General features: G+C 34.0%; 1 protein-coding gene across 1 annotated transcript in view; it reads left to right on the top strand.

The window, feature by feature from the left end:
* Positions 1-26,001, top strand: part of SI (sucrase-isomaltase) — a gene marked incomplete at both ends in the record, with an annotated part of 161,716 nt that overhangs the window by 43,286 nt on the left and 92,429 nt on the right. Inside the window, 8 exons of the mRNA XM_084232623.1 lie at positions 2,658-2,774; positions 6,064-6,218; positions 7,149-7,233; positions 7,910-7,966; positions 10,618-10,742; positions 14,674-14,762; positions 24,842-24,891; positions 25,642-25,812. Coding sequence (XP_084088749.1) covers positions 2,658-2,774; positions 6,064-6,218; positions 7,149-7,233; positions 7,910-7,966; positions 10,618-10,742; positions 14,674-14,762; positions 24,842-24,891; positions 25,642-25,812 — 849 coding nt within the window. The remainder of the gene's footprint in view (positions 1-2,657; positions 2,775-6,063; positions 6,219-7,148; positions 7,234-7,909; positions 7,967-10,617; positions 10,743-14,673; positions 14,763-24,841; positions 24,892-25,641; positions 25,813-26,001) is intronic.

Below are 26,001 nucleotides of genomic sequence, written 5' to 3'. Positions count from 1 at the left end.
CAAATATGACAAAAGCTGTGTGGAGATTCTTCAACCTACTTAAGACAGAACTTCCATATGATCCATCCATTCCACTCCTAGGTATTTACCCAAAGGACACAGAAACATTAATTCCAAAGAGCACCTGCACCCCAATGTTTATAGCAGCACTATCTACAATAGCTAAGCTTTGGAAACAACACAAATGCCCAAAAATAGATGGCAGGATCAAGGAGATAGGGTACATAGACACCATGGAATATTACTCAGCAATCAAAAAAAGATAAACACATGCAATTTGCAGCAACATGGATGGCGCTGGAAGGGATCATTCTCAGCGAAATAAGCCAGAAAGAAAAAGAAAAATACTGGATGGTCTTACTCATAGCAGGAATCTAGAAAACCTAAATAAGTGACCAGGAAAAAAGAATAATTATAAGAAACAAAAAATCAACAAACAACTATGAACCAGAGACACACTATAGGGGGGGCAGGGAAAGGAGGGTTGGGGTCAAAATAAGGGGGTTGCAATTGTTTGTGGAATATAAAAAAATGAATTTATGGAGTCCCTTAAAGCAAGAATCAAAACATGTGCAAGGGGTTAAGACACAACCTATGAAGCTATCTGCAGCGACGGCAGCACGAGTTCAATCCCTGGCCAGGGAGTTATCCACATGGAGCAATAGATTTCTCCTGACTCGCCTGTTGCTCCCCTTAGCAGTGTATTTCAGTACATCTGCTGATCTGCTCCCCACTCTGTCTTTGGTGAATCCTCTCACACATACCCCCAGACCCCTGGCTTGTACCCCAGTTCTTGTATGCATAAATAAATAAATCTTTCAAAAATGTGACCAAAAAAGATACAAGTACATTTATTAATAGAGATTTTATTGGGCCTCCCTGGTAGAGCAGGGTTAAAAAGTCTCAGTGCTGTCCAGTTATCGTGAGCCATTGTGGCCTAGTTCAATCCCAGGCCAGGGAGATAACTAAACAGGGGAACAGACCTCTCCTGTCTTGCTTGGTGTTCCCCTCAGCAGTGTATTTCAGTCGATCTGCCTGTTCTGCTCCCCACTCTATCTCTGGTGAATCCTCTCATGCCCCCCAATCTCCCCCCCACACCTCTGGCCTCTACCCCAGCTTGTGTATACATAAATAAATAAAAATAAATCTTTTCAAAAATAGAAATTTATTAAATGATAGTATCATCACTGTATGACAGTGAGCAAAGTATCAACTAATCATGTGAAAAATTGATTATCCATTCATAAAATGAAATGGCTCTATTTCTCACATATATATAAAAAGTCAGTTCAGATAGATTAAAAACCTATAATGTAAGATCAGGGGACTAATTTATTATTAATTAATTTAAAATAAAATGTTATGCACATGTTTATGGGTAGTAAAAATGAAAGTCTGATTATCAGTTGGCAAGAAAATTGAGCAATAGGAACTTTCATGTACTGCAACTGTGCTTAGAAAGGGTTAGAGCCAGTTTTGATTAAACAATATACATTTACAGTAAGTGAAGAAAGTAATTATATACATTACACATATAATCAAATAATTTTTGCATACTCACCAATAAATAAATACCAATTTTTTATATTCAAGGGATCCCATATACAATAGAGATCTCGAGCAACATTGACATATTTAAGTCTCACAAAATTAATACTTTGAGGGAAAAAAAAAACAAAATACAAAATACAATTTAGTTCACACAACATTCTATTTATATAAAGTAATAAGTATGTAAAGAAATTCCATATGTTGCTTATAGACACATGTATACAATTCAGAAAACTAAATACTTGTAAGGTTAAATATTAGATTAATTATCATCATTTTCATTTTCTGGAAGGTCTTTGAAGGAAAAGGGTAGCAAGTTTATATAGGTACTCAATGGGAAAGATAATTTTTTTTTTAACTATATCACTCTTACAGCAGTATAATCAGGAAAAATCAGGGGGGTTGAGTTTTGGATTCAGGAGCAATAGTTTTAATAAAAAAAATCACCTTTAATACAGTTTTAATAAAATATTTTAATGCAGTTCTAATAAAAATTACTTTATACATGGAATTAATAATAATCAGATCAAAGAAAATTTTATGCATAAGGCTAAGAAAATGTAAAAAGAGACAATGAAGAAAAGAGTAATGTAATTAGAGGCAAGTGTGTAGCAAAAATGAAAAATAAAGCAGCTATTTAAGGGATGTATATATGAAGCTGAACAACTAAAAGGATATTTAAAAATGCAGAATTAGGGCCTCACTGGTGGCACAGTGGTTGAGCACTGGATTGCGAAGCTGCCCGCAGCCTCTGCAGCGCCAATTGGATCCCCAGCCCTCGGGTGAGGGTCCCACATGGGGCGCAGACCTCTCCTACCACTGGCTGCTCCTCTCAGCAGTGTGTTTTGTCGGTCTGTCTGTTCTGCTCCCTGCTCTAGCTCTGGTGAATTCTCTCACCCTCCCACACTTCTGACTATATCCAGTGCTTGTATAAATAAATAAATAAATAAATAAATAAATAAATAAATAAATAAATAAATAAATAAATAAATCTTTAATAAAAAAATGCAAACTTAATCAAATGAGACATAAAATGTGATCCTCTGTGCAATTTTGAGAATCTTTGCAATATATATAACTATTTATGTATCTATTTGTTTTTTTAGGTTGGAGCAGATATATGTGGATTTGTGGCTGAAACCACAGAAGAGCTTTGCAGGAGATGGATGCAACTTGGGGCATTTTATCCATTTTCCAGAAACCATAATGCTGAAGGATATCAAGTAAATGCCTTTTCTTTTCTATATTTTAAGATAAAACATAACTCTATTTTATAAATGTACTTATTCATATTTATAGAGGACATGACCTGAAATTTGTATCATGAGACTGGATAAGAATGAAAAGTCTTCATTTCAAGTTCTAAAAGTATGTTTATTTTAAAATAATAAGAAAATCAGGAAAAAATAATGTAGTCACAACATTTTTTATGTAAACCTAAATTGCATTCAAGTTTATCAATTATGTTTTAAACTAAAACCCAAACTTTTAGAGTATAAATTCTTGGATTCCAGCTATGTAAGTTCCATATAACTTTTCTTTCATAAAAAATACTATGTTATTAAGGATTTCTAGTTTTTTCATGAAACAAACCATGAAATTAAATACAATTGCAGGTTTAGGCCATTTGCATGTAATAAAGAGTTACTAATTAGAGATGAAGATAAGTTGGAATAATTAAAAAAATGAATAGATACAATGAAATAAAATATGGGGGAAAAAAGACACTTGCAAATTAAAGCTCAGTGTCTTTCTATGATAAGCAAACAAGAATGACAGGTTGGAAATAATAAAAGTCACCTTTAAAACATGCATCTTTGGGAGCTGAAGTACTAACATATTCTGAGTCATTCTACCAGAACTGAGAGTCTAGCTTGCTGTGAACTCTGACTGGAACATTTTTCAGAGGAAATGGGAAAAGCAAATGAAACTATTATGTCAATTAAGTGCTCATTGGCTAAGATTTCATTCATTGTTCACAAATTGGTTAAATATAGGGCCTTAATTCTGTTTCTGAAAATGGAAAGCTAATGCAGCACAGCCTGGAAAATGGTTTGCTAGAACAGAAGTTAAAGTCACAAAATGGAGATTAGTCACTTCTTAATCTACCTAAATGGTATTTTCAAGAAATTTGTATTAATAGGAGAACCTGAATACATATCATTCTTGTACCAATATTCATTCCTGTATCCCAAAAGCAGGTTCCAAGAGAGATCTAAACATGTTAGAGATTTATTGGTGAAATGCTTGTGTAGGATAAAGGGAGGGGAGAATTGAAAGGAGAGAGAAACTTGAGATTGCTATTCAGATTTGGACCTGCTGCAGATGAAGGGAGACTGAAAGAGGTGTGATGTTCACACACTGCAGTCCAGTGCAATGAAGTTTCAGTCAGGTCGATGAAGAGTCATCAAGACAAGATTGAACATTGGATGAGTCCTTTATCTGTGAAGAATAAGCATGAGTAATATTCCCATGATGCTTATTGATTAGTTGGAAACAGTCAAAGGGAGAGAAAGCTTCTGGAAAAACAGGAAGGTGAATTCCATGAAGTAATGTTTCCTCAGGTAATTATTTTACCCCCAGTAGAAGATCTGAGCAAGCAGGCTCATTACACTTCACTTTAACATAGAGTCAACTGATCTATCCTCAAGTTGCAAATCTGGAGACTGGCCAGGCAGCTCTACTCTCTAGACAAACACATTTGGAGCTCTCACTAGGCTGCGTGTGTCACTTTAACTAAGATTCTGTCAGCCAGAATATCACATAGTTAAAACACAAAGTTATGTAGTAGGAAAGTACCTCCTACCTTTAGTGGTCGGGGCTCCAATTTACATAGCAAAGTGTTTTATTGGGGGGGAGGTTTACAGGGAGGCATGAAAATTGTAGCCAATAACTACATCTACTGAAAAAAGGTGAAAAATTCTTGCTAAAATATTTTTGTCATCTTACCTTTAAATGAGATAGAGGAGATATGTCTATTTTATTTTATTTTTTAAGCTTTATTTATTTATGTGTACAAGAACTGGGGTACAGGCAAGAGGTGTGGGCGGTGAGAGGATTCACCAGAGGCAGAGTGGGGAGCAGAACAGGCAGACTGACTGAAATACACTGCTCAGGGGAGCAGCCGGGGAGACAGGAGAGGTCTGCTATGCTATGTGGGTAGCTCCCTGGAGGCCGGGGATTGAACTCATTCTGTAGACCCTGTGGATAGCTTCACAGTGCTGTGATTAAATTAACCCCTTGCACCCCCAGGGAGGCCCTGTCCATTTTATTTTTTAAAAACTTTTTGAGGCCATACCTTTTATTTTATTTTTTTTTTAAGATTTATTTTTTAATTTATACAATAGCTGGGGGTACAGGCCAGAGGTGTGGGAGGGTGAGAGGATTCACCAGAGATAGAGTGGGAAACAGAACAGGCAGACAGACCGAAAACACTGCTGAGGGGAACAGTGGGTGCCACAGGAGAGGTCTGCTGCACCATGTGGGAATCTCCCTGGCCAGCAGGGAATCGAACCCATGCTGCAGAGGCTGCAGACAGCTTCACAGCTCTGCACTCAACCCACTGGGTCACCAGGGTGGCCTGAGGCCATACCTTTTATTAAAGACAGTTTCAAAAATATGGTTGCAAGTAGCAGCCTTAATAACAAATTTAACACTATGTATACATCTGTAGAACATGGTCTTGAACTCTGTGGCTTTCCCAGCACTACCAGAAAATAAAGTGTATTAGTAAAAAGTACATTATTTCCCATCACTTGGGTCCACATTGGTTACATAAAGCTCTGGATTCTTGTGTAACTATGAAAGAAACAGTTAAAAAAAGACAATATTTGAGTTTGCTGAGAAGCATAAAAAAGCAAGTGTAAGACATTGTTAGTAGATCAGACTTTTAGCACAATCAAACAAGAATTGGAATGGTATCATAGGATTAGTTAAACTTAATGTGTAAGGTCCGGTGAAGATAGGGACACAAATATAAGCTTGCTACAAAATAAGAAATGCTTGTTTCAGGATGGATTTACTGTATTTGTACTGAGTTCACATTTCCTAAAGATAGTGCAGCTGGCCTTGTGTGTTACCTAGAAAATATAACACAATTCCTTTTACTTTCCTTAATAACTTCCTCTTAACATTTATGATTTTCTTCATTTAACATAGACTATTTGGTTATAAGTTTAGATATAACTATGTATTTTAGTCCAGTGTCTGGAAAATTCTGAGTATTTCTCATTTGTTGTTCCTTGTAGTTTGTACACGTGTATGACCCTTCATTGTGGAATTGCCTATTCAATGACAGCACCCTCATTTTGATGACTTTAAAATAGAGTTTAGAGTTTAATAAAGCATATATCCAAATGAAGGCAAGAAACTATAAATACTTTTATATTTTGATGATGAAGAGTTTTTTTATAAAGTCAGAATGCGTGCTTTTCAAAAATAGATTAAGCACCTTTATTTTAATTTTCATTCATATTTTAGGTATTTTATTCAATTTCTCATTTTATCCCATAGCATCAGGACCCAGCATTTTTTGGACAGGATTCTCTTTTGGTTAATTCATCAAGGCACTACTTGAATATTCGTTACACCTTGTTACCTTTCCTCTATACTCTGTTTTATAAAGCCCATGTGTTTGGAGAAACAGTGGCAAGGCCATTTCTTCATGAGTGAGTACTATGTTCAATGATTTAAATACCTTTCAAATTATATTTAGAAGTCTAATGAAAAATTAGTGACTTTAATAAAGATATCCCAGTTAGGTTTCTGCTGCTTATTTTTACATTTGTTTAAATAATGTAATGGGCTCTAGGATGATAGTACAAAATACAATAAATTTGGTAGATTAGATAATATTAAGCTAGAAATGTGAGAACTAAATAAAACTTAAAAGAAATATACAGAAAACATTAGAGATATTATATGAGTAAAATTAAATATACATTTTTGGAAAACATGTATAAATTGCGAAAATCACCTTAAATAAAGACTATTGTTTTGTTAGAAATCAGTGACTTTTGCTTACTTTTGTATATCTTGACCAAAGCAAGACCGTTCCTCATGCAGTATATACTTATGTTGCTTTACAGAGATGCACACCTGGATCTTATATACTGTTTAAACTCAGTGTTACTTCAATAAAAATAAAATAGCACAAAAATTTTTAAAACAAAACGTGACTAATCAAATCAAAGGGGAATTCATCATGAAAACATTTAAATGGAAAAAAAAAAGTAGAACTAGAAAGATTTCTGGAACTTTATTAAATAATCTTATAGGAAAAATAAATGGAAAATTAATAATTATTATTGCAGATAAGATACATTTATAAAATTATCACATGATAGGTTTTTTCTAATATTAAATGAACTAATTTCTTTTCTCCTTTATTCTACCTCTTCCTCCATTCCTGTCTCCCTCCCTTATTTATTCTGTCTTGTTTGATGAACCGTAGTATGCAAAAATTACATATTCAAAAAAATCAAATACAATTAAAACTAATAGTAATTCCCAGGGAAAAACTGAAAAGATAAACAAAATTGGAAAGTTAGATTAAAAAAAATTACATTTTATGTTGCTAACATTGTCATTGTTCTTAGGTTTTATAGTGATACCAACAGCTGGATTGAGGATACTCAGTTCTTATGGGGTCCTGCATTACTTATTACCCCTGTCTTGAGGCAGGTAGGTCTTACAAATTTAACAAATTCATTGTTTAAAGGGAAATTTGTTTAGCCAAATCTATATTAAATTACAAAAATATCTGGGTAATAGATGTTAATTGACTATTTCAAACTGCCAAATATAGGTGAAATTTTGAAAAATGACAAAAATATTAAATAAATATTTGTATTTCAAATAAATATGTAACTGGGGAGAAAAATTGTGTAAAATAAGTATTCATTTTAAGAAGAAAGTTCTATTTATGGAATCGAAAGTAAATATAAAAAAAAGCCCTCCCTTGAGATATATATATTGAAATTAATGAGAGAGTTGTCTTTATCTAGTAAAGTCTATAGGTCCATGGAAATATACAGAAATAAATGTGTTCACATTCACAATTACAATGTAGATTATAACAATACAAATGCCTCTATGCATTATTTTAGTTATCACTGAAATTGATTTCAATTTTTGTTTTGGTAAGTTTTATATAATGATATTCTCTAAAACTACAAATTGTATTTTGTATCCTAGTCATAGAAAATATTGAATTATAAAAATACAAAGAAATTTTAGTTCAGTGAATATGAAAACTGGACTTTATTTTGATGAGATATTCTATTTTATTAATTATTGAAGTAAAAACTACAAACATATATATGTATATATAATTGATAATTACCTTGCTTTATTTTAGGGAGCAGATAAAGTGAGTGCATACATTCCTGATGCCACTTGGTATGATTATGAAACTGTAAGTAACATTAGTTTAAAAATAGGCTTATAAATATCATAATGTGAAAAATGTGAATGGAATTTAACTCCAAATACACAGCATATGTATTTCTAAAATTTTGATATTAAAAAAATCAAATTTGAGAAATGTATAAAAGTTTGTGTCAGTATTCATTTTGTTACATATAATTAATATAAATTTATCTTTCTATAGTTATATTACATTTTAATTGTGGATATAAAAGGTTGGGAGAATTTAGGAAAGACTGGTGGCTTATTTTGTTTTTTTCTATTCTATATATTTATCTAATTGTCAGAAGACATAAGTATTAAGCTACTCTTAAACATTTGTTTTTATCGGGTACATTTCAATATTTGGAATGCATCTTAAATTCTATCTTGAAAACACAACTTAGAATTCATACACAACCAACATTTTTAATTGAGCTCTTTTGAGATGTATTCTTTTTAAAAGACTTTACTTTGCAAATTGTTTATATTTACTAAACAAACTAATATAAAAAATTTACAACTTATTTAACAAATCCTTTATTTTTATAGAAACCTATTTAAAAATAATAATCCTACAACTAGTTAGCCATAAATCAAATGAAGAATGGAAAAAAGAACTACTTTCATTATTTTATTTTATTTCTTTTTATTTTTTATATATTTCTTACATCATTTTTCATTTTTGCACAATGTATGCATTTTCATCTTGGTTATATTCCCTATACAATTGCACCTGCCTTGTATTGACCTCAATCCCTCCTCTCCCCCCAACACCCGTAGTGTGTCTCTGGTTTATAGTTGCTTGTTGATTTTGATTTTTTTCTTTTATTGTTATTCTTTTTCCTGGTCTCTTATTTAGGTTTTCTAAACTCCTGCTATGAGTGAAACCATCCGGTATTTTTCTTTTTCTTTCTGGCTTATTTTGCTGAGCATGATCCCTTCCAGCTCCATCCATGTTGATGCAAATTGCATGAGTTTATCTTTTTGATTGCTGTGTAATATTCCATTGTGTATATGTACCGCATCTTCTTGATCCTGTCATCTATTTTTGGGCATTTAGGTTGTTTCCAAAGCTTAGCTATTGTAAATAGTGCTGCTATAAACATAGGGGTGCACGTGCCCTTTTTAATTAATGTTTCTGTGTCCTTTGGGTAAATACCTAGGAGTGGAATGGCTGGATCATAGTAGGTTGAGGAATCTCCACACAGCTTTCCATAGTGGTTGTGCCAGTTTGCACTCCCACCAGGAGTGCAGGAGAGTTCCTTTTTCTCCACACCCTCGCCAACATTTTTTGTTGCTAGTTTTTTTAATATGTGTTTTGTAATATGTACTGGTATGAAATGGTATCTCATTGTAGTTTTGATTTGCATTTCTCTTATTACAAGTGAAGTTGAACATTTTTTCATATGCTGTTGGCCATTGGCATTTCCTCTTTGGAGAAGCTTATTTTTAGTTAAAACTACTAATTTCTAATTGTTAACTATTTGTAGAAGAAAAAATGGATTTCTCTATGTTGTTTTATTTATTTTTTTGAGCAGTTGATCTTATTTTCCTTTTGTTTTCCATAAACTGAAAATATAAGTTATGTCTGTTGGTTTATTATCTTTTTTAACTTGATTCTTTTTTTTTTTGTAACAATATATACTAACAAGCGCTTCATCATATGAGAAAAAAAAAGTATGCTGCATTCATTTTTAAAGTTATATAATATTTTATCCCATGTTTAAACTATAGTAATTTGATAGTTTTTTTGATTTTTTTACTTTTGTTTTATTATTTTATTGAGGTATGTTGATTAACAACCCTTTATTTAATTTTGAGGTATAGCTTCACACCTCTTCAGATGTATGTTACCATATCACCCTACCACAAACGCATGGTATTCTCCACCATCACCCATTAGGATCCCTAATACCTCTGTTCCATGATCACATATTTCCCCTCTGATTACCTCAAATCTATCTATAGTCAGTTTTCTAAGGTTTGTTTTGGTTTTTGTTGTATATCTTTGTTTTTGTTTCTCTCTATCACACGCATGAGTGGAGCATGAAGGTGTGGGGTGTATATAAGTATATACACACTGGAGTATTATTTAGCTATTAACAGAAAAAGGTGAAATCTTGCCATCTGTGACAAAATGGATAGACCTAGAGGATTATGCTAAATGAAACAAGGAGAAGACAGGTATTAAATCATTTCACATATATGAGGGTTTTTTTTTTTTTTGAAGTTAGAAAACAATATATTAGGCCCTCCCTGGTGGTGCAAGGAATTAAGACACAACCTATGAAGCTGTCCACAGCCTCCGCAGCATGAGTTCAGTCCCTGGCCAGTGAGCAACCCACATGGTGCAGCAGACCTCTCTTTACTTGCCCACTGCTCCCCTCAGCAGTGTACTTTGGTCAATCTGCCTGTTCTGTTCCCCAATCTGTCTCTGATGAATCCTCTCACCCTCCACATCTCTGGCCTGTACCCCAGCTCTTGTATGCATAAATGAAAATATTTTTTTAAAAAAACTCAATATATTAATATCCACCTAGATGAATTATCTACTAAAATAAAAAAGAAATGTCTATGTGCAAATTATAATTCTTGTGAAATGAGTATAACATCTTTACTAATAATAATAAAAAACTTTTTTTAATTTCCAAATATTAGGGTGCAAAAAGGCCATGGAGAAAACAACGTGTTGATATGTACCTTCCAGGAGACAAAATAGGATTACATATTCGAGGAGGTTATATTCTTCCCATTCAACAGCCTGATGTAACTACAACTGCAAGGTAAAATTAAAAATCATTACTTGAAATATGACATGTAGTCTGTTTTAATGCTTCACATTTTTGGAAATAGACATTTAGTAGTGAGCTAAAGTAACATATACTATATTGTTTTCTAATGCAATATTCCCAAAGCTATATAATGTTAAAAATCAATATTACTTCAATTAAAATTAACAAGAAAGAATAAAATATTTTGTTCAGTTTTCTCACCAGATATTTGGCATATAGAGGTGTTATAGGGCAGCACCGATACAAAACGGGTGCCTGACTGTGGGTCCTCACCCTCGCGCTTACAAGGACTTATCAATGCTCTACTGCAGGCACATAGGAAAGATTAATAAAAGGTTTATTTACAAGGGAAGGGCAAATGAGGGAATGTACAACTCAGGGAGAAAAATGGGAGACTAAGTTTTAAATGCTTCCTACCCGATCTGCTGATCTGGAATCCCAAATGGCACTCTGCGAGCTGGCCGCAAGCCAGGAGCCGTGAAGCCAGGAGGCTAGTGACAGAGCGAGGGACCCTAAGGCCCATGTGTTTGGTTTTTATACCCAACCTGGCTGCCCAACTCCACCCTCAGGTCCCAGCCACCTTCCTTTGGTGGTGACGGGATTTGTCTTTCCCAATGTCTTGATGGCTTTGGTCTGGAGTGGGGGTGGAGTCCACAAAACCTGTATGGGATTAGCTCAGAACATCGTTTCCCCCTAACAGAGGGGTTCTTAACTATAAGCCTCATGATTTCAAAAAACAAAAAAAACAAACAAAACAAACAAACAAACAAACAAAAAAAACAAACAATTATTTTGTATACTATTAAAATTTTTGTTGGGCCTTTGTGATGGTACAGGGGTTACACCCTCAGCTCTACCAAATTATCACCAGCCACTGTGGCATGAGTTCAATCCCCAGCCAGCGAGCTAACACACATAGTACAGCAGACCTCTCCTGTCTCACCTGCTGCTCCCCTTAGCAGTGTATTTCAGTGAGTCTGCCTGTTCTGCTCCCCACTCTGTCTGATGAATCCTCACACACACACCCCCACACACATCTGGGCTACACCCTAGTTCTTCTGTGCATACAAAATAGAAATAAATTTGAAAATGAAGAAAAAACAATTGTTAGTTAAAGGAGACTATAGTCTTTTGTGCTCATCATCCTCTTTACCTCTCATTCCTCCCTCCACCCCTGGACGCCTCATGGCTGTGGTGGAGATTTATGGAGGGTTGGTGGTGGGAAAACTATGATAACCACACCTAAGTGTGTAAGAAAATCCTATTGTGAAAAATGAACAAAGGATGTAAATTAATGGTAGTTCACTAAATAAAATACATAAAAAATAACATAATGAGGGGCCTCCCCTCATGCCATAGGCAGTTGAGCTCCATGCCATGAAGCTGTCTGTAGCCTCTGCAATGCTGGTTTGATCCCTGCCGACCAGCGAAGGTCCTACATGGTGCGGCAGACCTCTCCTGCCATGCCCACTGCTCCCCTCAGCAGTGCATTTCAGTCTGTCTGCCTGTTCTGTTCCCCGCTCTGTCTCTGGTGAATCCTCTCACCCTCCCACGCATCTGGCCTGTACCCTAGTTCTTATATAAATAAATAAATCTTTAAAAAATGATGACATAATGAGTCTTCGTTGTAGGAAGGAGGGATGTAATGAATAAATAAATGAGAAGTGTAGAATTTCATAATATAGTTACAGAAATAAACAGAGTGATTGAGAGCAACATGACAGGGCATCTTTTAGATGGCATTATCAGAGAAGTCCAGTTTGAAGAAAGGAGTTCTGGGCTAAGAAGTGAAACAAAAGGAGGAGTCAAGCATTCCAATGTAAAGTTAGAAAGCTTTCTAGGCAGTTTGGAATCCTGCTCAAGGAACAGAGGAGACTATAGCAGTTGTGTGACAGAGACAACTCCATAAAAAATGGCAGATGCCATATTCCTTGTTCTGCCTAAGGAGGGAAGGGGGGGAGACAAAAAAATAAAAGAGAACATAATTAGATTACAAATTATTTCCTATGACAAAATGTATGAAATTCTTTATAGAATGTTTTTAATGAAAGATGATTTTTGATTTTTTTTTAAGTGGAGGGGTTTTATTTATTTATTTTTAAAAGATTTATTTATTTATTTATTTATTTATTTGTTTGTTTTTTTATTTATTTATTTATTTATTTGTTTATTTATACGAGCACTGGGTACAGTCAGAAGCGCGGGAGGGTGAGAGAATTCACCAGAGCCAGAGGGGGGAGCAGAGCAGGCAGAAGGACCGAAGTACACTGCTGAGGGGATCAGTGGGCGGCAGGAGAGGTCTGCGTGCCATGAGGGACCCTCCTCCGGTGGCCAGGGAGCAGCCGGAAATTGAACCAGCGCTGCAGAGGCTGCAGGCAGCTTCGCAACCCAGTCTCAACCCCTGCGCCACCGGGGAGGCCCGATAATTTTTGATTTTAATAAAATATAAACTATCAATGTAAGGTATATAATTAATAGTAATGCACATCAATTTTAAACATATTTGAATCTCAATACATAACCATCGTGTTGTGCTGCTTTTTCCTGAAATGTGTTATTTTTAAGTGGATAAATGATGTAGATAGTTCAGATTATGTAACTGACAAGACAAAATATTGAATTTTCCAGTAAAGGAAAAATTCCAGAATTATTTTTTAAAAAATTTGAAAATTCTGGTGCTCTATCTTACATAATTACCTCTGGGTGCGTAGGCATGAAAGGTATTCTATTGAATCCATTATTTTTTGCCAAATTCAGCAACACTCCAACAGATAGTCATCCACCCTACAAATCCACTGCTATGTTTACTTCATAACAATATGAATCATCTAAAATTATATCATTTACTATTTTTTGTTTAATCCCTATGGTATAAACTCTGTGAAGGCAAGGTCTTAACTTCAGTCTCCAAAATAATAATAGGGTCTATCCCATAATAAGTTCCATAGTCTCCAAAATTTGTATTTCATGGCAGGAAACAAACAAACAAAAAATGAATAAATGTTAGTGTTTAGTTATTTTAGCATTCTAGAATATATTCTTTTTATTTTGTAACTGTTCCATGACTGTGTTCTCAAAAAGTTTGGTTAGAGCTGTATTGAACAAGAGAAACTCACACTTTTTGCAGTGCGAGCTGGAAGAAATATATACTATACAGAGCACTCTCCTGAACTATATAGTTGAGTTCAAAACCTATAGTGATTTGGACCTCCCCTGGTGGCACAGGCCATTGAGCGCCACACTGTGAAGCTGTCCACAGCCTCTGTCTGCAGCGGGTTCAATCCCGGCTGGCGAGGATCCCTCATGACATGGCCGACCTCTCCTGTCCTGCCTGCTGCTCCCCAAAGCAGTGTATTCCAATCAGTCGGCTATTCTGTTCCCTGCTCTGTCTCTGGTGAACCCTCCCGCATCTGGCCTGTATCCTGGTTCTTGTATAAGTAAATAAATCTTAAAAAAATAAAATAAAATAACAACTATAGTGATTTATAACTGAGAAAAAAATATAGATCATATCTCACTTTTCAGCATAGAAATAGCTTCATTTATAAGAATATTTGATACTCTACTGAACATTAAAAATTGTACTTCCCTTATTTTGTATATAGATATAGCCCAATAGATGCTACATTAAGATATATTTAAATTTTCTTGTTTGAATTAACTATTGTGATACGGTTTCAATTTTGCTGGTGTCTTAGTTACCAAGAATTTCAGTGTTGTGTATTTATTACTATAATGTATTTTCTAATTATATAATTTATTTTTCTTATTGAATTAGAATAACAATAAGCATGGATTTTACTAATATCAATGGTCTCATGTGAATGTGGAACTCTACAAATCAGATCAAAATAGTCTTATTTATTGAATATTTCTATACAATACATTTATTGTTAATTATTTATGTACCCAAACTTAACAGCCGGAAGAATGCTCTAGGACTTATAGTTGCATTAGATGAAAATAACGCAGCAAATGGAGATTTTTTCTGGGATGATGGAGAAACTAAAGGTATGTCTTGAAATGATATGCTTTTAAAATGTTCATTATGATAATGAAAATTTTGCCTTTATTGATATAAATGTTACATCTATCAAAAAAGACAGGATTTGGGGGCCTCCCCTGGGGGCACAGCACTTTAGCACTGGGCTGCGAGGCTGCCCACAGCCTCTGCAGCTTCAGTTGGTTCCCCTGCTACTGGCAAGGGTCCCATAAAAAAAAAAAAAAAAAAAAAAAAAACAGGGTTTTTAATTTCAAATTCTATTTTGTTGTTGTTGGTGGTGGTGGGAATGCAAACTGGTTTATTTATTTATTTATTTATTTATTTATTTATTTATTTATTTTTATAAATTTTATTGTTATATTCCCCATACAATTGCAGCCCCCCATTCTGACCCCAATCCCTCCCCTCCCGCCCCCGCCCCCCTAAAAGTGTCTCTGGTTCATAGTTTTTTGTTGATTTTGATTTTCACTTTCTTATAGTTCTTCATTTTCCTGGTCCCTTATTTAAGTTTTCTAGATTCCTGCTATGAGTGAGACCATCCGGTATTTTTCTTTTTCTTTTTGGCTTATTTCGCTGAGCATGATCCCTTCCAGCGCCATCCATGTTGCAGCAAATTGCATGTGTTTATCTTTTTTGAATGCTGAGTAATATTCCATGGTATATATGTACCACATCTTCTTGATCCAGTCATCTATTTTTGGGCATTTGGGTTGTTTCCAAAGCTTAGCTATTGTAAACAGTGCTGCTATAAACATAGGGGTGCAGGTGTTCTTTGGAATTGATGTTTCTGTGTCCTTTGGGTAAATACCTAGGAGTGGAATTGCTGGATCATATTGAAGCTCTATGTTTAGTAGGTCCAGAAATCTCCACACAGCTTTCCACAGTGGTTGGACCCGTTTGCACTCCCACCAACAGTGCAGAAGAGTTCCTTTTTCTCCACACCCTCGCCAACATTTGTTGTTGCTAGTTTTTTTAATATGTGCCATTCTCACTGGTGTAAGATGGTATCTCATGGTAGTTTTGATTTGCATTTCCCTGATGACAAGTGATGTTGAACATTTTTTCATATGCCTGTTGGCCATTTGCATTTCCTCTTCAGAGAAGTTTCTTTTAAGCTCTTCTGCCCATTTTTTGACTGGATTATTTTCTTTGTTGTTGTTGAGTCTCATCAGCTCTTTGCAGATTTTTGTGATCAGTCCTTTATCATTAGTGTTGGGTGCAAAAATGTTCTCCCAGTTGGTGGGGTTTCTCTTTGTTTTTGTTATTGTCTCTTTTTCTTTATTTATTTATACAAGCACTGGGTACAGTCAGAAGCACGGGAGGGTGAGAGGATTCACCAGAGCCAGAGCGGGGAGCAGAGCAGGCAGAAGGACTGAAATACACTGCTGAGGGGAGCAGCGGGTGGCAGGAGAGGTCTGCGCATCATGTGGGACCCTCGCCGGTGGCCGGGGTTCGAACCGGTGCTGTAGAGGCTATGGGCAGCTTCGCAGCCCAGCGCTCAACGCTGCGCCATCAGGGGAGGGCCTAAATTCTATTTTTGATTTAAGTGATTTTGATTATTTTACAAAGGGTTAGCATTGCTTTAATTATTTATTTTTTCTATGGGTTCAATTAAAAAGTCTTTGACAAGAATAAGCACTTTTTTGAGGTTATTTTAATTAAAATAGTTAATGAATTCACAGATACAGACATTACATCATATTTTCATCTAGTTTAAATGGTTAAGACTAGTTTTTACTCTAAATTTTTAGTTAAGTAATATGTTTGTTCACATTTATGGTTTTAGAATATAAATGTTTCAAAAATATCTCCAGTTTAAAATGCCTATAATGTAATTTATTGATCCAGTTGTGCAAAGTTAGTACAGTGAAATAATAAAAATGAGCCATTTTCTGCTAGTTGTACTTATGTCATAGCCAATGTATCTGTTTAGAGTTAATTAGTCATTTACATTTAACCTTCTAACCTCATATATTGTATTTATTAAGTTTTTTTTAAAGATTTATTTATTTTTTATTTATTTATACAAGCACTGGGTACAGTCAGAAGCGCGGGAGGGTGAGAGAATTCACCAGAGCCAGAGTGGGGAGCAGAGCAGGCAGAAGGACCGAAGTACACTGCTGAGGGGAGCTGCAGGCAGCAGGAGAGGTCTGTGCACCATGCGGGACCCTCCCTGGTGGCCTGGGAGCAGCCGGGGTGTCGAACTGGCGCTGCAGAGGCTGCAGGCATCTTCGCAACCCGGCGCTCAACCGCTGCGCCACTAGGGAGGCCCTGTTTATTAAGATTTTGATCCCATGTCTTTTAATAGATTTTTCTTAGTATTTGATTTATTGCATACAAAAAGAACTTTAGCATTCATTTCAGCTAAAAATTTTTCAGGTGAATATACTTTGTCTTAAAATATATATGAAACATCCAAATGTTTCTAACTTAATCTAACTTAACTCTAACATGTAATTCAAACCCACTCACCCACACACACATAAGTGTATGTATATCTATCTAGCTAGCTATCTGTCTGTCTGTCTGTCTGTCTGTCTGTCTATCTAATAGCATGCTCTTTTATAAATTTAAAATATGGAATATATCTTAATTTTGTTTCCTTATTTATTTTTGTAGATAGCCACAGTATATCTTCTCTACCTAGAGTCTTCCTCTTGTGAGTTGATAGTAATTTCATTTCTACAAGATGCCATAAACCTAGTAATTCCTACAGGTTTTTTCTTGACCTGGTTCTCTTATCAGTTCCACCACTCATCACTGTTTTTATTTAAAAATCTGCAATAGCTCTTTATGGTTTATGAGTCTATAAAATTGTCAATATCCTTTCCCATTATTTACAATAATTCCATTAAAAGAGGAATCTAAATGTCAGACTATTGTTCAAAAACCTCTAATGATTCTCCATTTTACATAACTAGTAGTCAGTCTTTACCTAGACCTAGAGCTCTTACCATGACTTGTGTGAGTGCATGTGTATGCACATATGCACACACTCAATACACACAACTATTCTTAACTAATTACCTTTACTCACTATACACCAACACATCCTTCTTGCTCTCATAAATACCCAAAGCATAATTACAGCTAAATGATATATCCCATGAAAGTATGTTTCAAACATTTAGTGTATAAAAGAAGTTCAGGAACAGTAGATTTCAGTAGAATGAAATTATTCTTAATCACTAATTAAATAATCCTTTTGAGATTTCACTATTAGTAGCATGCAGGACTTGATTTGAAGTATTATCTTATTTCCCATTGCTAAGATATTATCATATATATATTCATTTCTAATTATAAAAAATGATGATTTCCTTTTTATAAGAAGATGGTTAAATAAGGAGGGAACATGATGTAATCAATCATAATATGGTATCTATAGATGTGATTTATATATTTCTATATTTATTTAAAATAAATTTTATTTTTATATTCCCCATACAATTGCAACCCCCTTATTTTGACCCCAATCCCTCCCCTCCCCACCCCTCACCCGCCACAGAGTGTCTCTTGTTCATAGTTTTTGGTTGATTTTGATTTTCACTTTCTTACAGTTATTCATTTCCTGGTTCCTTATTTAAGTTTTCTAGACTCCTGCTATGAGTGAGACCATTGGTATTTTTCTTTTTCTTTCTGGCTTATTTCGCTGAGCATGATCCCTTCCAGCGCCATCCATGTTGCTGCAAATTGCATGTGTTTATCTTTTTTGAATGCTGAGTAATATTCCATGGTGTATATGTACCACATCTTCTTGATCCAGTCATCTACTTTTGGGCTTTTGGGTTGTTTCCAAAGCTTAGCTATTGTAAATAGTGCTGCTATAAACATAGGGGTGCAGGTGCTCTTTGGAATTAATGTTTCTGTATCCTTTGAGTAAATACCTAGGAGTGGAATTACTGGATCATATGGAAGCTCTATGTTTAGCAGGTCAAGAAATCTCCACACAGCTCTCCATAGTGGTTGGACCAGTTTGCACTCCCACCAAAAGTGTAGAAGAGTTCCTTCTTCTCCACATCCTCACCAACATTTGTTGTTGCTAGTTTTTTTTTTTTTTTAATATGTGCCATTCTCACTGGTGTAAGATGGTAACTCATGGTAGTTTTGATTTGCATTTCCCTGATGACAAGTGATGTTGAACATTTTTTCATATGCCTGTTGGCCATTTGCATTTCCTCATCAGAGAAGTTTCTTTTTAGCTCTTCTGCCCATTTTTTGACTGGATTATTTTCTTTGTTTTGTTGAGTCAAATCAGCTCTTTGCAGATTTTTGTGATCAGTCCTTTATCATCAGTGTTGAGTGCAAAAATGTTCTCCCAGTCGGTGGGGTTTCTCTTTGTTTTTGTTATTGTCTCTTTTGCTGTGCAGAAGCTCATTAATTTGATGTAGTCCCAGCTGTTTATCTTTGCCTTCACTATCATAGCTTTGGGTGATGTGTCTTTAAAGATGTCTTTGATGTGCATATCACGTAGTGTTTCGCCTATATTTCCTTCTATGTATTTTATGGTTTCAGGTATTATGTCTAGTTCTTTAATCCATTTTGAGTTGATTTTTGTGTACGGTGTGAGGTAGTGGTCAAGCTTCATTCTTTTGCATGTAGTGACCCAGTTTTCCCAGCACCATTTATTAAACAAAATTTCTTTGCTCCAATGCATAGTCTTTGCTCCTTTGTCAAAGATTAGTTGACCATAAATCTGTGGGTTTATTTGTGGATTTTCTATTTGATTCCATTGGTCTGTGTGTCTGTTCTTGTGCCAATACCATGCAGTTTTGATGATTATGGCTTTGTAGTATAGTTTGAAGTCTGGGAGTGTGATGCCTCCATTCCCTTCTTTTTTTTTTTTTTCAGGAGAGCTTTGGCTATTCGGGGTTTTTTGTGATTCCATTGAATTTCATCAATAATTGTTCTATTTCTTTGAAGAAAGACGTTGAGATTTTTATTGGAATAGCATTGAATCTTTATATTGCTTTTGGTAGAATGGCCATTTTAATAATGTTTATTCTTCCAAACCGTGAGCAGGGGATGTCTTTCCATTTCTTTGTGTCTTCTTCTATTTCTTTTAACAGTGTTTTATAGTTTTCTTTGTATAGGTCCTTTACCTCTTTTGTTAGATTTATTCCCAAATATTTGATTTTTTTTTGTTTCAATAAAAAAAGGGATGGTTTTTTTGATTTCTTCTTCAGATTTATTGTTTGTGTATAGGAAGGGTACTGACTTTTGCATGTTGATTTTGTATCCTGCCAGTTTACTAAACTGATTGATGAGTTGAATAAGTTTCTCTGTGGAGTTTTTGGGGTTCTCTATGTATATTATCATATCATCTACAAATAGTGATAGTTTGACTTCTTCTTTTCCTATTTGGATTCCTTGTATGTTTTTCTCTTGTCTTATTGCTCTGGCTAGGACTTCCAGTATTATATTGAAAAGCAGTGGTGAGAGTGGACATCCTTGTCTTGTTCCAGATCTTAATGGAAATGCTTTCAGCTTTTAACCATTGAGAATGATACTGGCTGTTGGCTTGTCATATATGTATATGGCCTTTATGATGTTGATGTATGTTCCTTGTATCCCAAGAATTTCAAGTGTTTTTACCATGAATGGGTATTGCACTTTGTCAAAAGCTTTCTCAGCATCTGTTGGTATTATCATATGGTTTTTATATTTCTTTTTGTTGATGTGTTGGATAACGTTGATTGATTTTTGGATGTTGAACCATCCTTGTGTCCCTGGCATGAATCCTACTTGGTTGTGGTGAATTATCTTATGGATACATTGTTGGATTCTGATAGCTAAAATTTTATTGAGGCTTTTTGCATCAGGGTTCATTAGGGAGATTGGCCTGTAGTTTTCCTTTTTTGTGTTGTCCTTGTTCGGTTTTGGTATTAGTGTAATGTTGGCTTCATGGAACATGTTTGGTATTGTCCCTTCCTTCTCAATTTTTTGGAAGAGTTTGTGAAGGATAGGCACTAATTAGTCTCTGAATGTTTGGTAGAATTCATTTGTAAATCCATCAGGTCTTGGGCTTTAGTTTTTGGGTAGGTTTTTGATTAACATTCCAATTTCGCTGCTTGTAATTGGCCTTTTTAGGTGTTCTGTTTCTTCTTTATTTAGCTTTGGTGATTGTAGAGTTGTAGGAATTTGTCCATCTCCTCTAGATTGTTGAACTTGTTTCCATATAACTGTTCATAGTAGTTTCTGATTATTCTTTTGATTTCTGCTGTGTCTGTTGTGATTTCTCCTCTTTCATTTATGATCCTGTTTATTTGCGCTTTCTCCCTTTTTTCCTTTGTGAGCCTGGCTAGGGGTTTGTCTTTTTACTGGGCTCTTTCTTGTCTTGTTTTGTCTTGTCTTGTCTTGTCTTGTTTTGTCTTGTTTTGTCTCGTCTCTTCTTTCTCTCTCTCTCTCTTTCACTCCCTCCCCCAGCCCCTGTCCCTCTCCTCTCCCTCTCTCTCCCTCTCCCCTATCTCTTCTTCTCTTGGGGAATATAAATACTGCAGTCATGACCCACAGAAGTAAACAATACAACTAAATATAACAGTGTAACAAAATTCAGGTGCCTGCTATCAGGCATGCAGTCCTAATGGTGGGAGGGCAGAAAAGCCTGAAAATCATTTACCCTACAATGGTACAGAAACTCGTTGTCTTATTATATTTCCCAATCACAACTTATGTTAATATTTTTAAATTGCGTTATATATTATGCAGTAGCACTGATTTACAACAATTCATATGTTTCAGGGGTATAAACTTCTGTATTAACACGTTCATTCCCTAAATAAAAAAAATACAATACAGAAAAAATAGACTGAGATCTATGATGAATATGGATGCAAATGTACTCAACAAAATGTTGCTGCATTAACTAGAGTGCAGCAATATGTTAAGAGTATCATTCACCATGATTAAGTGGATTTCATTATAGAGAATGCAAGTCTGGTTTAAAATATTCAAATCAATCAATATCATTCAAACAAGTAATAAAAAAGATAAAAATCATGATTATATCAATAGATAACAATAAATGGTGCAAGTCATTTGACAAAATTCAACACCACTTATGATAAAACTTCTCAATAAAATGAAAATAAATGAATTTATCTCAGTATAATTAAGTTCATATATGACAAATTCACAACCACACCAGACTCAATTTTGAAAAACTGAAAGCTACTCATCTAAGATAAATAACATGACATGGATGTCCACTGTCACCCCTTATGTTCAGCATTATTGCAAGTACTAGCCAGAGAAATCAGATAAGAAGAAGACAAAAAAGTTATTCAATTTGGAAAAGAAGTGAAACTACAACTATCCACAGATGACATGATAACATAGATAGAAAATCTATAAGACTCCATGAAAAATTATTTGAAATAATAAAGCAAGAAAAAAAAGTGGGAGGATACAAAATCAGTACACACAAATCTGTTGTTTCACATACAAATAATGAATTAGTAAATAAAATGAGACATGAAGAAAAAGTCCCACTTAATAAAACAAACAAAAAAAAAATGAAATAACCCAGAGTAAATTAACAAAGCAGGTGAAAGATCTATAAGCTGAAAGCTATAAACACTATATAAGTAAATAAAATACACAAAAAAATTGAAGGATACCATGTGTTTATGGATTCAACAATAAAAACTGTTAAAATGGCCACGTTAATATAAAGCAATTACAGATTCAGTGGTATACCTATCAAAAATCCTTAAAACATCCTTCAAGAAAATAGAACAAACAATTGCAAAATTCATATGGAAGCACAAAAGATCCAAATTACTCCATGATCCAGAAAGAAATGATGAAAATTAGAAGTATCACAATCACTGACTTCAGGGATTCAAACTCTACCACACAATGATAGTAATTCAAGCAGTATTGTATTAGTATAACAAACAGAAATACAGACCAATGGTATATAGAATAGAGCCCTGAATTAAATCCACAAAAAAAAATGGAAAGTTATTTTATGACAAAGAAACCATGGCCACATAATACAAAAAGGAAAACCTTGCATGTACAAGCCATGTACAAGAAAATAGAACCAGGCTATCACTTAAATAGATACCCCAAAATAAATTCAAACTGAATTAAAAAATTTGATATAAAACCTGAAGCTACAAAGTACATAAACATAGGAAATTTGCTTGTGTACATTAACCTTAGCATTTGAGGACTCAACTCCAAATGGTAAGGGAAACAAACAAAATAAATAAACAAATATAACCACATGTAAATAAAGAACTTTTTTTTTTTTACAATAAATGTTAACAACACAAAAACAAAAGGACTACCTCTTAACCAGGAGAAGATATTTATATGTCATCTACACAACAAGGAGTTAAGTTCCAAATTATATTTAAAAATGCACAAAATACTTAAATGCATACTTCTCCAAAAAAGATTTACAGACAGCCTTTAAGCACATGAAGAAATGGTCAGCATCACCTATTTTAAGGCAAATGCATAGCAAAGCCACAAGGAGATATTAACTAACCCCTGTGAGAATGGCTTATATCCAAATGACTGGAATCAAGGATTTGGAGGAAAAGCAACACTTGTCAACTATTTGTGGGAATGTAACTTGGAGCTCCTCTTTGGAAATTGGTGTGGAGATTCCTACAAAAAAAAAAAAAAACAGTGGGTACATGACCAGCAATACCACTTCTAGTTATTTACCCAACAAATATGAAAACACTAATATGAAAAGATTTATGTACTCATATTCATAGCAGCATTATTCACAATTACCAAGTCATGGAAGCAATTGGAAGCAATCTAAATGCTCAAAAACAGATGAATGGACAAATATATATATTCATACATTTATAACATATATTATATAGTATATCTTATATTATATATTATATACAAAGCATATTATATATGGAATATATATACTTAATGGAATACTTCTCAGCTCTTTGAAATGATGAAATTGCACTTTAGGGGAAAGGAACAAAAAAACAGATTATACTAAGTGAAATAAGTGAGAAAGTGAGAAATTGAAAGACAGCATGGCCTCACTTACTTGTGGAAAAATGCAAATAACCAAAGAAAAGAAACTGACAAAAGAAGAATAAGTTTTAGACTCTATGAAAAATATACCGATCAAAAGAGAGGATGGAGTAAAGTAAGAGATGATAGGGTTAGGAATGTGATAAGGTTTTTGTGAAGTGTTGGTATAGTGTGAGTGTGGCATGTACACATAATGAGGCTTGAAATTGTACTCCCAAAAGTACATAGGTATGTTCATCAGTGGCAAATCAATACAACTTCGAAAAAAGGATTGAAAAGATGCAAATTAAAATTGTTTTGTGCTATGTCTTCCCAAAATAAACTGATTGTAGCATGGTTAACTAGACAGGAAATAAAACATAATAAAATGATGTTTTCAATTATATATATTCAGTTATATATATATTCAATTATATATATGTCATATATGTGATCTAAATGGCATATATATACACATATATCTATATATCTCCTATATCTATGCATGTGATATATAGATAGATATATACCTTCTCTATCATCTATCTTTATTTATATATATCTACATAAATAAAAGTTTTATTTTCTTTGAATTTCCAGAAATCATTTAGCATTCTTTGAAAAATTAGAATTGACAAGTATGCAGTCAATACCATTAATGAGAAAATACAATGACAGCATTATTTTGTTTACACATAGTTGATTATATTAATTCAAAATGAAAAAGGCAAAACTTGCCAGCTGACCATACATCTATGGCATACAGCAGAAGGGGAAGCAGAGGGGTCAAAACAGGAAAGGGAAGAGCACAAGGGACTGTATTGATGGGTCATGGCTGCTATTGTGGTGGGAATAATATGGGAACTATACCTGGGGGAGGGAAATCAAATACTGTACACAACTGAATGATGATGTAAAAAGAAATATGACAAATAGAAAATTATAAAAATAAAAGTATGATCTGTTTAATTTGCTTCATTAATATATAATACTCAACTTTTCAAATTTCTTATATTGTATAACTGTAAAACAAAACAGAAAATTTATTATTCACCTTTGATCTGATAATTTATTTTTTTCATTTCAGATACCATAGAAAATGGCATCTACCTAATGTATACATTTTCAGCATCTAGTGTAAGCATTCCCCTTGATACATAATGAAATATGAAACTTTTGAATGTCTGGAATATCCCTTCATCATAAATTTTCTTTTGGAAAGATGTTTTCATTTATCTCAATATTTCAGTGGCAAGAAATGAAATAAATGTTTAAATTTAAATTGTTGAACTATAAAGTTTCCTTAAGGTTTTATATTTAAATGTAGTACATGCATATGTGATGATAAAATTAAATCTTCAGACTTCTTAAATAATTATATTTAGATTAAGTAGCATGCCCTAGGAAAATAAACTCAATATATTTGAAAATATTTTAGTATATTAGTCACAACAATGATTGGCATGTTGATAGAATGGGAATTAAATAAACTATGTGCAAGGTTGTATTGAAAATAATTAATATCAATAATATATGTAAATACTGCATTTCTTCATATATTTTGTCAAAACTAATTCATCATGAACTTTAATATAAAATGAGAGGGAATATCTCTGTGTGTGTGTGTGTGTCATGAATGTTTAGGCTGTATTTGAAAATAAATTAATGGCATTCATCTAAAAATGAGAACAATTACTTATAATACATATACACACATCTTATATATAGATATTAATTTTACTTGGATGTAGATTGCTGGTGCTGATAGGAATGGTGTCAAAGATGATTGGTTCTTTTCCCGTTTCACACCTGTATTGTTATTGTTATTACAGATTTGTATCTAGTGAACTTCTATTTAATATACAATTTTATGTACTTTTTTCCCAGAACAAATTATATATTACCTGCACACATTCATCATATGAGGAAGGAACCAAGTTAGCATTTGAGACTATAAAAATCCTTGGGTTGGCAGAAACTGTTACAGATGTTACAGTGACTGGAAATAATCAACAAATGAGTTACAGCTACAATTTCACTTATCATCCTTCCAACCAGGTATATGATACTATAACTTCTTTTTAACTGTCATAGTCGATAACATTTAACATTGTATTACTATCCAGGATATTGGCTTTATAATTTAACATTGTATTACTATCCAGGATCTTGGCTTTATAATCGTTCTTCCATGACATACATTTATTTTATTTCCTTTTTGTTGCTAGTAGTACATTATAGGTCATA

This window comes from Talpa europaea (genome assembly GCF_964194135.1).
Source record: "Talpa europaea genome assembly, chromosome: 4".
Classification (NCBI taxonomy): domain Eukaryota; kingdom Metazoa; phylum Chordata; class Mammalia; order Eulipotyphla; family Talpidae; genus Talpa; species Talpa europaea.
The sequence above is the reverse complement of the archived record's forward strand: the minus strand, read 5'-3'. Positions and strand labels throughout refer to the sequence as shown.